The 13677-nt window shown below is 36.8% G+C and overlaps 1 protein-coding gene across 1 annotated transcript in view; it reads right to left on the minus strand.

Annotated features, from left to right (window-relative positions):
• Positions 1-12306, minus strand: part of SMYD3 (SET and MYND domain containing 3) — a 961044-nt gene extending 948738 nt beyond the window's left edge. The window contains exon 1 of the mRNA XM_023502028.2: positions 11649-12306. Within this exon, the coding sequence (XP_023357796.1) occupies positions 11649-11812 (164 nt within the window). The 5' untranslated portion in view covers positions 11813-12306. The remainder of the gene's footprint in view (positions 1-11648) is intronic.
• Positions 12307-13677: the final 1371 nt, after the last annotated feature.

Raw genomic sequence — 13677 nt, forward strand, 5'->3', positions numbered from 1 at the left:
GTTCACTAAAATCCTTGGCTCTTTTGCTTACATAGTTAATGCCTGTGCTATATGACACATCCACAGATGCTCTAAACATGGTGTCACTGTTCAAGAAAATTTCTCAGAAACAACTGAGTTGTAATAGATTTAAACTTTCCCAGACACTACTTCTTGTGTCCTTGCCTCAGGTCATCAAAAAATTCTCTGAGTGGGAACTAATAGGCACTTAATAAATGTTTATTGACTTCTAATCATCCTCCTTTCCCTTTTTGTAATTATTATTACTAAAAAAAAATCTTGAAAATTAGACTATGGAATAATCGTCAAATATGTGATGAATTCTATCAAATATAAAGCTTAAAATAACATCAGGCTCATATATTCCAAAATATTCATAGCAGCACTTTTTGTGGTACCCAATAGTTAGAAATAAAGTAGATGCCCATTAGTTGAGGAATGGCTAAACAAATTATGCTATGTTAATAAAGTAGAATACTGCTGTGTTATAAGAAATGATGTATGAGATGAATACAAAGAAGCATGCAAAGATCTACATGAATTGTGTGCATGGTAAAATAAGCAGAGCCAAGAAAGCGATATACATAGTAAACACAACATTAACCCTTGCAAAACCTTACATTCCAACTTTCCCTCCCCTTTCCTCACTCCCTTCCCTAGATGGCAAGTAATCTATGTTAAACATGGTCGAAATATATGCTAAATCCAATATATGCATACATATTTATACAATTATCATGCTGCATAAGAAAAATCAAATCAAACAGAAAAAAATGAGAAAGAAAATAAAATGCAAGGAAACAACAGCAAAAAGAGTGAAAATGCTATGTTGTGAACCACACTCAGTTTCCAGAGTTCTCTCTCTACTTGTAGATGGCTTTCTTCATCACGAGATCATTGAAACTGGTCTGAATCATCTCACTGTTGAAGAAAGCCACATCCATCAGAATTGATCATCATATAATCTTGTTGTTTATATGATTCTGCTCATTTCGCTTAGCATCAGTTCATATAAGTCTCTCCAGAACTCTCTAAAATCATCCTCCTAAGCATTTCTTATGGAACAATAATATTCCATAACATTCCTATATCATAACTTATTTAGCCATTCTCCAATTGATGGGCATCCACTCAGTTTCCAGTTTCTTGCCACTACGAAAAATGGCTGCCACAAACATTTTTTGCACATGTGGGTCCCCTTCCCTCCTTTAAGATCTTTGGGATATAAGCCCAGTAGAAACACTGCTGGATCAAAGGGTATGAACAGTTTGATAGTCCTTTGGGCATAATTCCATATTGCTCTCCAGAATGGTTGATCCTTTCACAGTTCCACCAATGTATTAGTGTCCCAGTTTTCCCACATCCCTTCCAATATTCATCATTATTTTTTCTTGTCATCTTAGCCAATTTGAGAGGTATGTGACACTTTATCTTTAGACAAAGAAAAAGATATTCAGTTTCTGCTTTCATGAAACTTATAGTCTAATAGATGAGAGGAAGGCATCAGGTGCAAGAGAAATAACACAATAATATTTAATACTAAGATATTAAACTCTATTCTACATTTGAATTACCATATAGAAGATACACATTGTTAAGCAAGGTCATCAGGAGAAAATATCATTTTTGTAATTAAGACATGAATCAGGGAAGTTTCATGAAGGAAGTAGGACCTGAAGCAGACCTTAAGATAGGCCCTGAAAGGCTTCAATGATTAATTGCACATAGCACTATATTCTACACTGTACAAAAATTGTGGATTTTTAATTCCCCCAAATATCCCAGCGCTCTTCTAACAAATGAAATTATATACATAAAGCACAGTGCAAACCTTAAAGTGCAATATAAGTGTTAGTTTTTGTTATTATTAACAACAGAGATCACCTCCAAGTCAACTCTTATGCATTTTGTATCCCCAATTCCATTTTAGACAAAGTTCAGAGGATTGGGGAGGGTAGGAGAAGGGGGGATACTTCTCTACCTATGTATAACCACCAGTACTGGATCTATAAATATATAATATGTAAAACAAGTATTATGAAAAATCTAATCATGTCCAAATGGCAACCAACCTGAACATAATTTTAATCCAGCAACCAACAATAGGTCTATATCCCAAAGAGATCATAAAAAAGTAAAGGGCATACATATGCAAAAATATTTATAGCAGCCCTTTCCATGGTAGCAATCAGGAGAGATGCCCTCAATTAGGGAATGGTTGAATGAGCTGTGGCATATAAATATAATGGAATATTATTGTGCTATAAGAAATCATGAACAGGTAGATTTCATAAAAACTGGAAAGACTTTTAGGAACTGATGCAAAGTGAAATGAACAGAATCAAGAAAATATTATATACAGCATCAGCAATACTGTGTGATGATCAACTATGAATGACTCCACTCTTCTCAGCAGCATAATGTTCCAAGACAAATTTTAAAAACTCATGAAGGAAAATGCTATCCATAACCAGATAAAGAACTGATAGACTCTGAATACGGATTGAAACATATTTTTTCAGTTATCAATCTTTTTTCCTTTTGATTTGTTTCTTATTTCACAATTGTGACTAATGTGGAAATATATTTTACATGATAGCATATGCATAATCTATATCAAATTGCCTACCACCTTTGGAGGAGGGGAAGGAGAGAAGGAGAAAAATTTGGAATTCAAAATCTTGTTAAAAAAATACTAAAAATTTTCTTGACAATGTTTGTGGCAGCCCCCTTTGTAGTGGCCAGAAACTGGAAGAGCGGATGCCCATCAATTGGAGAATGGCTGAATAAATTGTGGTATATGAATATTATGGAATATTATTGTTCTGTAAGAAATGACGAGCAGGATGATTTCAGAAAGGCTTGGAGAGACTTACATGAACTGATGCTGAGTGAAATGAGCAGGACCAGGAGATCATTATATACTTCAACAACAATACTATATGATGATCAATTCTGATGGATGTGGCTCTCTTCAGCAATGAGATGAACCAAATCAATTCCAATAGAGCAGTAATGAATAGAACTAGCTACACGCAGCAAAAGAACTCAGGGAAATGAGTGTGAACCACTACATAGAATTCCCTCTATTTTTGTCAACCTGCATTTTTTGTTTCCTTCACAGGTTAATGGTATACTATTTCAAAGTCCAATTCTTCTTGTGCAGCAAAATAACTCTATGGACATCTATACATATATTGTATTTAACATATACTTTAACATATTTAACATGTATTGGTCTACCTGCCATCTGGGGGAAGGGGTAAGAGGAAGGAAGGAAAAAGTTGGAACAAAAGATTTGCAACTGTCAATGCTAAAAAATTACCTATGCATATATCCTGTAAATAAAAAGCTATAATAATTTTTTTTAATTTTCTTGACATGTAATTGGGGAAAAATACTATTTAATAAAATGAAAAAGAAGAAAAAAAGGAAAATCTAATAATTCTGAAGCCTCTGAATATCAATAAGCTGTGGATATTTATTCTTCAGATTATCTTCCCACAGAAGAAATGAGCTATAAAACATTGTTCAGTGGATCTTCATTTGGCCACACCCTATGCTTGGTCAAACACTGGCAAACAAAGCTAATGGAAGAACAGGTCCACTACAAATCTTTGCAAGCTTCAACTGGACCATCCATCAACAATCCTTTTAATCATCTCTTATCAACTCACTAGCAAAATCAGTATAATGATTACTCTAAGCCTTCTCCACTATCCTCAACATAAAATCTCATCTCATACCATTTCCTTACTTCTAAAGGTCTCTTTCTATAAATTCTTTTCCTTTCCTCTGATTTCAGAAGAATCTAACTCTCCACCTACACTCTCAATCCCTCTCCCTGTTCCTCTCTCTATTATCTTGTCCTCTGGCCTCTGTGATGCCTTGAAACATGGCTTGATAACCAAATTGCTAAAAGAATAGCATGACTACTAAATACCTTATAGACTAGATCCTTTAATGCAGATAAAAGTCAGAGGTTTTGTTCTGAAAAATCATCACTCTTCTCCACCTCAGTTGACCCATGGGTCTTCTTCCTCCTATTATCCTATGCCTAAACAACAGTATTCTCCAAGATTCAGTCCTTAGCTTTCATATATAGAGTCTTCTGACTCCTCATCTCTCTCCACTGAGTTTTGTTTTCCAAACTATTAATTTGATGATGTTACCCTTCACTGCCTCTGCAGTTCAAATTCCTTAGTTTGACGTACATACTGCACAACAATCTAACCCCTCCCTAAATACTTCTCTCTACTTAATCTTTCCTTCCAGACAACTAATCTTGTCAGCACCCCTTTACAAGTTCCTGACTCTATAACTTTTCTCATCCTGTTACCACTCCCTTTCCCTCTCTGCACTTGTCAAAATCTTTCTTCTCTTTGAAGGAACAGTTCAAAACCAGTCTATCTATACAGTGATGGCTTTCTGACTGCTCCAACCAAAAGTGACCTCAACTGAATTCGTTTGACATTTATTTACTTTCTAATACCATGAAAGTAAATTTCCCTCTACCAAGGTAGATCTGAAAGTGGTTTGGGACACTAAGGGATTAAATGTCCCATTCCCAGATAAGCTATCAGAAAAAGTGACTCCAATTTCCAGTTAGATGTTGTTTTATCCACTATACTGTACTGCCTCAGACAGATATAAGTATAGATATAAAGATATAAATACAGATAAAAAATGATATAGATGATGATATAGAAGATATATATATATTATACATAGATAACATAAATATGGATATATATCAGATATAGCTATAAATAGACTCATCTTACATAACTGTAGTACAGAATTTTAAAAGCTATTATATAGTATTAATTTCCCTCATCTATTAAATTTCTTCAGAAAGGGGACCTTATTTTATGTTTATCTGTCTAATGTTTAGCACAGTACTTTGCACAACAGGTACACAAACCACATTTGGCAACTGATTATTTGATAAATAAGATAGCCACCTGAATTCAATTTTGGATCCACCATGTAAAGTTGGAAGCATAAAACAAAGTCTATGAAAACTTCAGACCAGTGACACTAATATGCACAAATGAAGTGACAAGACAGTCTTCAGTAATAAGATCTAGAAGCAAGTCACTTCAAAAAGCATCAAATCTACAGCTCATCTGCTAGTCTGAATTATCCTGAGAAATATATGACATCAGGATGCTAAAGCAGTTCCTGTAAAATGAATTGAATAAAAGAGGCAAGCAATTAAAAATGGGGGAGGGGAGTCTGAAGAAATCAATATCCTCAATTGTCCAAAAGAATAGGTAAGCTTCATGAGAACAGGATCCACATCTTAACTATCTTCATATATACACCAAGACCTAACACACTGCTTGGCAAAGAGTAGGTGCTTAATTAATGGAGGCAATTGAACGATCACAAAGACTGTCTTGGTTTGGAACAATCAGAGGAGGAAAAATCTGACTACAATGACTACCTGACTACAATGTACCCTCTCCCCCACCACCAAAAAAAATTCTTTATAAAATATTCAATCATAGTCTTTGAGCAAGGATAACCATTCATTTCAGTCCCTATCAGCCAGTTTGAACAAGGCAAATATGACTATGTAAGTGAAATAATAATGTTAACTAGAAATTCTCTCTTTTCTTCCAGTCTCATGTCACCAGTTGCCAGATGGACAAAGAAATTCACAACAGATTATAAAAGGATAAATCCTCTCTAATTGACATTTTAAAGATTTATTTTTCTTTTGGTCTAGAATTAATATTCATATTATTTATTAAATTATTAATTAATTAATTATTAAATATTTGATTAATAAGTGATTATTAATTAAAATGTTATATAAAAACTCCAACACCATAAAGTACTATGAAATAATTTATAAATCCTATAATGAAAATAAAAATTATTGTTAGAAGCTGAGAAAAAAGGGAGCTCTTAAGGCCTATAGCTATCTATACTCCCCAATTGAGGATGTTAGGAGAATCAGATTAAAATATAATTGGGAAATATTCAATAAAATAAATAAAAATACAATCGAACATAAGATAAGGTTAATGCATGTTATTCTAAATCAATATGAGGCCAGAATTTAGTGGTCCTTAATTTGAAGCTGCAGCAAATACTCTCAACGTGTTTCTCTTTGACTCTCTTCCTACCCAAAGAGAAAAATATCCCAAAGACTTATGAACAAATAAGAGATAAAAAAGAGAAAATATACTCTTTTTTTTCCCTAAAGTCCACTGATTCCCATAACGTCCACTATTAGCATCCCTTTCTCCTCCACACTCCTCTTTCTCTGTAAGATCAGATGCAACCTGAAACCAGTCTTTGATGAAAAAAGCAGCTGGTTTAAGTTTCTCCACTAAGGAAAACAAATATACTATAACAGACCAGAAAATAAGCACAAATCCAGATAGGTCAGGCAGAGCCAAAATGAATTCAGGCAAATCTAATGAAAATGGGTCAGTGGATCTAAGAAAAGGATGGATGAATATATTCTTCCTTTTTATTTTGACCTCAGTTTGAAGAGAGGGTTTATGGGGAAATTATATGTTGCAGATAAATATCTTGTGTTCTATAACTCTATTAAGATGGAAAACAGGAAAGACTAAAAGAAAAAAACTCGAGAATTTTTTTTAAAGTATTAGATTTTCACTATGATAATTTTGGGTCCAGTCTGTTTTAGAAAATTTTTGTGATGAATTATACCTACCCATTGGAATATAAGCAATTACATTTAACCCCAATTGCCTATATATATATATATATATATATATATATATATATGCAATTTGCCAAGTTAGGATTGTCTTCCCCACCCCTCATCTTTATAGCGTGAGCAGTCAGGACAGTACATTGTAGGCATTTGATAAATCTTTAGTGAGTATTCAACATTTTATCTCCCTACCATCCGTATCCTTTCCAAAACAGGTCTCAAAATATCATACCACATTCTATTTCCTCTTCTCCCTAGAAAGATTTTGATGACTAATCCAATATGAAGGTTCTTTCTTGCAATTGGTATTCTCTGTCCCTAGCATAATAACAATAACAATAAAATGATGATAATGATAATAATAACAACAGCTAGCATTTATATAGTTTTTTATGGTTTGCAAGACTCTTACATGGGATCTCATTTCATCTTCACCACACCTGGAAGCAGGTGCTATTACATGCCTATTTTGTGAATAAGGAAATTGAGGTAAATAGGAGTTAAATGAGTTGCCTGGGGTTTACAGCTAGTAAATGTTTGAAGCAAGATTTTAACAGAAAGAATCTAAATTAGAGTCTTCCCTATCCTAACTAGCTTTCAATTTACATTACCTTAACTCTATACTTTTCAAGTTTTATCTTCCATGTCTTACAATTTCACAATTACATTGTGAATTGCTTGAAGGCATAAACACAATTTTTTTTCCTTCACCCTCCTGCTAGGCTTATTATTTATTATTAGTAACATCTCAGGGGGAAAAAAGGCAATTCATATTCACACACAGCTGCACAAGATCTTTCCTATTGACCAGCCCATGACCAGGTAATGTAGTGTTACTTCTCTTTTACAAATAAGGAAACTGAGTTTCAGAATTTAAATGAATTACCCCTGATACCATAAATAGTAAGGGACTTTAACCCAGTCAGATTTTCTGATCCTACATAAATAATTTCCATACCTCTAATTTTTCCAAAATTCTCCTTTAATATTTTTTTCCACTGAATCCCTTCAATTAATAATAACTTTACAATGACCAATACTGGAGTCTAGGTACACAAATAGATGACATAAAAATCAAATACTTACTACATATAACATCATTATAGGGAGGCACACTGACAATTAATAGTATACTCAAAAGGAATCATATCAAAAACTGAAGAGGTCTGCCATGGACTTGTTTCAGAAGCCAAACAATTCAAATCATTCAAGTGCTGATCTCTGATAATCTAGCTACTAATTCATCATCATTTATTAATTCCAGGAGGCTTTTGTTCCAGCTCTAAATAATTTGCCAGGTTGGTTTTTATCTGCAAGCTGATCCATATATTCTACAAAGAAAAAGAGAATTTTCAGATGCAAGTTTTTCATCCTGGACATGTAAATTTTGGGATAAAACATTGAGGATGTAACAAGGAGAGAACTCCAAACATCACCTCCACAGCCTATAATTCACTCAAAAGTCAATATAAGTATCCTAACTGCAGTAGCTTCCAATCCCCTTCCTTAGCTTCTTCCTTCTCTAATTTACTTTCCAAATAACTTCAAACAGCTGTTCCTAAAAGACAGATCTAACCATATCATTCCCTTTCCCCTCAACAACAACAACAATAAAAAAAAAAAAAAACTTTTTACAGCCTTTAAGGGAAAAAGAATTAATTCTTACCTTGAAAATTAAAGTCCTCCATAATCTGGCTCCTACTATATTCTCAGTCTTATTTATTTATTTGTTTGTTTGTTTATTTATTTTTGCTGAGGCAGAAGGGGTTAAGTGACTTGCCCAGGGTCACAGAGCTAGGAAGTGTTATATGTCTGAGGCCACATTTGAACTCAGATCCTCCTGACTTCAGGGCTGGTGCTCTATCTACGGCACTTCTCAGTCTTATTTCACATTTCAAGCAATCTAGCTTTCTAGTTGCTCCTTGAATAGATACTGAGTCTCTAAAAGTATCAGTGCCTTTTTCAGCATCTGTTTTTTTTTTTAATGTACCACCTTAACTTAACCTCTACCTCCTAAAATCTCCCCCCCCCCCTCACTTCAAGATAGAGTTAAGGCAGCCTTCTTAAAAAAAGGTCTATCTTAATACTCCAAGTTTCCAGCATTCTCTTCTTTCTTGCAATTATTTTATATATACATACTTTGTACTTACTGACATGCGTATTGTATTTCTTCCCCATCACAGAATGAAAGTGCTTGAAGAAGTGTTTCTTTTTTTTTCCTTTGTATCCTCAGGGATTTGCACAGTTTTAAAATCTATACTTAATTAAATATCCAAGACTGCAAGACTTGCTGTCCATCTAAACCAAAGAGTAAGAAGCAAGCAATTTGTTTTCCAATAGAAACACAACAAGCTTGCACAACTTATCTCCATCTCAAGAAAACTTACCACCGCTTGACACTTAAAAATTTAAATTACAGGTTAATTATGGGGCAAAGCGAGTATTTGGAAGGGAATATCCCCACCTCTTTATAGTTAGAAACACAAATTTTAACATAATTTTTAGACCCACATATATATATACATATCCCTTTTCCAAGCTAACATATTGTATGCCTCTGTCTCTGTCTCCCTAGAGAGGTAAAGGACCAAGAATCAGTTGCAAGGCATCTCAGAAGTCACTTAGTCCCATGCCTTCATTCACTTGCACAAAAAACTTGCAAATATGACATAAGTTGCTCAAGGTCACAAAGACACTGAGTAATTGGGATTCAAAGCAACATCTTATTCTTCCACAGTGAGAGCTCTGCATCAGTCCTCCTCTAAGTATATAAATATCTTTCAGTCAATCAATAAACATGCCAGGTTTTGTTCTGGTCCCTGCAGATACAAATATAAAAGTCAGTTATTATCCTCAAGGAGTTTACACTGGGGCAGAAGGAGGGAGCATATAACATGCTAATAGATTAGCATCTATTGCTATGATGCTATACACCTATACAAATGAAATGAAACCTATACAAAATGAAAAAAAAATTATGCTCTGGCTTGAGGTGAGGAATAATTTAGGAACTCAAGAAAAGCCTCTTAGAAGAGATGACACTTAACTGTATCTAGAAGGCAACTTAGAGGTCCCTAAGGACTGAGCGAAGAAAGAACAATCTTAACTGCAGAAAGTCTGAGCAAAGTCAGGATGACATGAAATGGAATGTCAAACTACTAGGAACAACCAGTAGGTCTCTTTTGATGGAGCCTAGACGGTCATGAGAGAGGATAATAAGTAATTAGTCTGGAAAGATAAGCTATTGCTAGAACAGTAGAACTAATGGAAAACCCAGTATACCCAGGAGGATCTAAATTCAAATCTATCCTTGGTCACATTCTGAGGGACTATGGGTAAATTACTTAACTCAAGCAACTCTCCAAGGTATATATGTTACAAATAAGTACTTCATCTGGCAGAAGAAAGAGGCTGCATATTGGGATTTCCTTGCACCTAGGGAATCACAAGTCCAAGCCAAAAACAAAACAAAACAAAACAAAAAATAAAACAAAAGCAACAACTCTACATCTGAAATTGAGAGGCAGTGGAAAAGACAACAAATTTAGAGTGAGAGAACTTTAGTTCAAATCTCATGTTGGTCATTTATTAGTTGTATAATTTTAAGCCCACAATCTCTGTGGGCCTCAGTTTCCTCATCTGTAAAATGACTTCTAAGGTCCCTCCCAACACTCTATGATCTTATGATCTAAAGAATTCCTATGCACATACTTGCACTGGACTTGTGTTTTCATTGGTATAAGGAATTTCCCTCTCCTATGCAGATGGCATCTTCTCTGCAATTTATAGCTGGAGGCTTCAAATCTGCAATTTATAGTCTTAGATTAAAGACAGGCCTTTAGGCTCACTTTTTACTAATGACATGACCTTGGGTAAGTCACTTTATACAAATACTTATACAAATTAATTTTTAATTTTAAAGTTACCAAGAACTTCATGTTTCATGATGAGTCCCACAGGGCAGAAGACTTAAATCTAGATTCTTCTGACACTAACGCCAGCTCTCTATCCGTTATCCAAGGTTCTCATACTTATGTGTCTCTGCATGTAAGTATACACAGACATATAAACTAATATAGTATATATTATGCAAGTTTTAAGCTTTAAGAGACTAAACCTGCACCAAGACTTTTGGGACACTTTGGATATGTTGTATTTATGTGGATAAATTTATATGATAGTTAACATTATCTGTGTGCCTGGAACGGTGCTACAATAATTATCTCATTTGATCCTCACAACAACCTTGGGAGGTAGACGCTATTTTTATCCCCATTTATAAATAAGGAGACTGGCAGGCAGAAGTGTTGAATGCTGAATTTTAGATCAGGTGCACGTACGTGTGTGTACACACACATTCGCACAACTCAATGCACTTCCTTTCAGACTTTCTTCCTCCCCAAGCCTGCTACCCCAAAACCTCTCCGGAGGCTCTCCCCCAATCCGCAGCGCTCGCTCCTCCCTCTGGGTGGTTCCCTTTGCCTAATTCCCACCCCTGTCAGTTGCCAGAGACCTCTCGGCTCTTTTCCCCAGGTGGAACCCCTCTCTCCAACTCCACCTGGCCGTCTTCACGCATCTCCTTCTTCCTACCCTACCTCCACGGAGGAACAAGGACTTTGGCAGACGGGAGGAAAGGATAGACAGGCCGGAGTTGAAGAGGGTGTTCCCAAGTACGCACGTCCCTTCAGGACAACTCTTTAAACACGTGGGTTGGCGCCCGGGGTTTGGCACCTGAAAGGCGGTCCCACCTGCAGCCTGGCAGCTGGAATCAGGTGCCCCTCTTCCGCAGTCCTTGGACATTAAATGGAGAAGGGCAAGCTCCGTCCCGCCTCCCGCCTCCAGGACCTTCGGCGCCTTCCAGTCTCCGTCCTTCTGCCCGCCCAACTCCCCTACACTCCCTCCACAGCATCCCCGGACACGCACGCACAGGTGAGAGAAGCTTGCCCCGTACCTGCACAGGCAGCGCTCGCACACTACACCTCGGCTCCCTTTGCACACTGTGTAAGCCAAGGGCTCCGACCTGAAGAGCAGCTCCCCGGGCCGCAGCGGTGCCACAGCCCGGAGTCCGTTCCCCCGGCCCGGACTCCTGAATTTCTCCAGCTTGCACCTCTCCATCTTTTCTCGCGCCACACTCAGCTCGGATCTGAGCCAGAACTCCCGGGCTTCCAGGGCACTGGCGCCTGCGCTTTACACTCGCGCGTAGCCAAGGGAGGCGGGACAAGTTTCCAGTACTTCGCCAGGCCACTGAGCATGCCCAGGGCTAGAAGGCAGGAGTCCCAGGGAGAGTGCTTTTGAGAGTTGTAACGCAGGTAGCGCTCGGTGCTGCGGTTAACCGCGCCTTGAGTCTCGCCGGCTTGTCTGGGGAATTGCTTCTCCAAGCTTGTCAGTTACCTGATGGAGGATAGTCCTGCAGAGGAAGCCGAGGAGCGAGACAGTAATGTCGCAAAAAACTGCAAGAACAGGGTCCCAAACGATGCAGGTTTCAGATGCTGCAAAGAGGCAAACAGTTAGGAAATACTACTCATAATAATGCTAGCATTATCTAGCACTAGGTTTGTAAAACGTTTTACAAATATTGTTTCATAGCAGTTTGGAACTATGCCCCAAAAGTTATCAAACTGTGCATACTCTTTGATCCAGGAGTGTACTACTGGGCTTATATCCCAAAGAGATTTTAAAGTAGGGAAAGGGACCTGTATGTGAATGAATGTTTGTGACAGCCCTGTTTGTAGTGGCCAGAAACTGGAAACTGAGTGGATGCCCATCAAATGGAGAATGGCTGAATAAATTGTGGTATATGAATATTATGGAATATTATTGTTCGATAAGAAACGATCAACAGGATGATTTCAGAAAGGCCTGAAGAGACTTACATGAACTGATGCTGAGTGAAATGAGCAGGACCAGGAGATCATCATACACTTCAACAATACTATATGATGATCAATTCTGATGGACGTGCCCCTCTTCAGCAATGAAATAAACCCAATCAGTTCCAATAGAGCAGTCATGAATAGAACCACCTACATCTAGCAAAAGAATTCTGGAAGATGACTATGAACCATAACATAGAATTCCCAATCCCTCTGTTTTTGCCTGCCTGCATTTTTGATTTCCTTCACAGGTTAATTGTACATATTTCAAAGTCCGATTCTTGTTTTGCAGCAAAATAACTGTTTGGACATGTATACCTAGTTTGTATTTAACTTATATTTTAACATATTTAACATGTATTGGTCTACCTGCCATCTGGGGAGAGAGGATGGGAGGAAGGAAGGGAAAAATTGGAACAAAAAGTTTTGCAATTGTCAATGCTGAAAAATTACCCATGCATATATCTTGTAAATAAAAAAAACTATAATAAAAAATTGTCTCATTTATTCTCACCACAATCCTATAAGGTAAGTGTATTACCTTATTACAGGTGAGGAAACTGAATCAGAGGTTAAGTGACTAGCCCAGGATCACTACAAGAGGCTGGATTTGAACTCAGTTTTTCCCTACTTTGGGTCTGGGACTCTATCCATTATTTCCCTTAGCAGCCTTAGAGAAAATTACAAGGATGATAACAATTCCCATTAAGATGTAGGGTTGTAGCCAGATTGGCAAAACAATAAGATTTAAGGAAAAGCCAGGTGATGAAGTAAATCAGAGCACCATGCCTGGAATCTGGGAAATCTGAGTTCAAATCCCACCTCAGATACTTATTATCTGTTAACCTTGGACAAGGTATTTAAATCCCTTTTGCCTCAATTTCTCATCTGTAAAATAGGGAACACTCTGGAAAAGAAAATGGCAAACTACTTCTTTGTCTTATAGATTCAAATAGGACAACAAGAAGAAAGGGACAAGAGGAAGTATATAGTAAGCAGATCATCATAAAGCAGATCAATCATAAAAAATCATTTATTTTTAGACTTTTAGATGTCTCTACTCTGAAACCATCTACATCCCAAAGCAGCTACAACAGAATGGGCGTA

Source organism: Sarcophilus harrisii, chromosome 4 (genome assembly GCF_902635505.1).
Source record: "Sarcophilus harrisii chromosome 4, mSarHar1.11, whole genome shotgun sequence".
In the NCBI taxonomy this organism is placed as follows: Eukaryota; Metazoa; Chordata; class Mammalia; order Dasyuromorphia; family Dasyuridae; genus Sarcophilus; species Sarcophilus harrisii.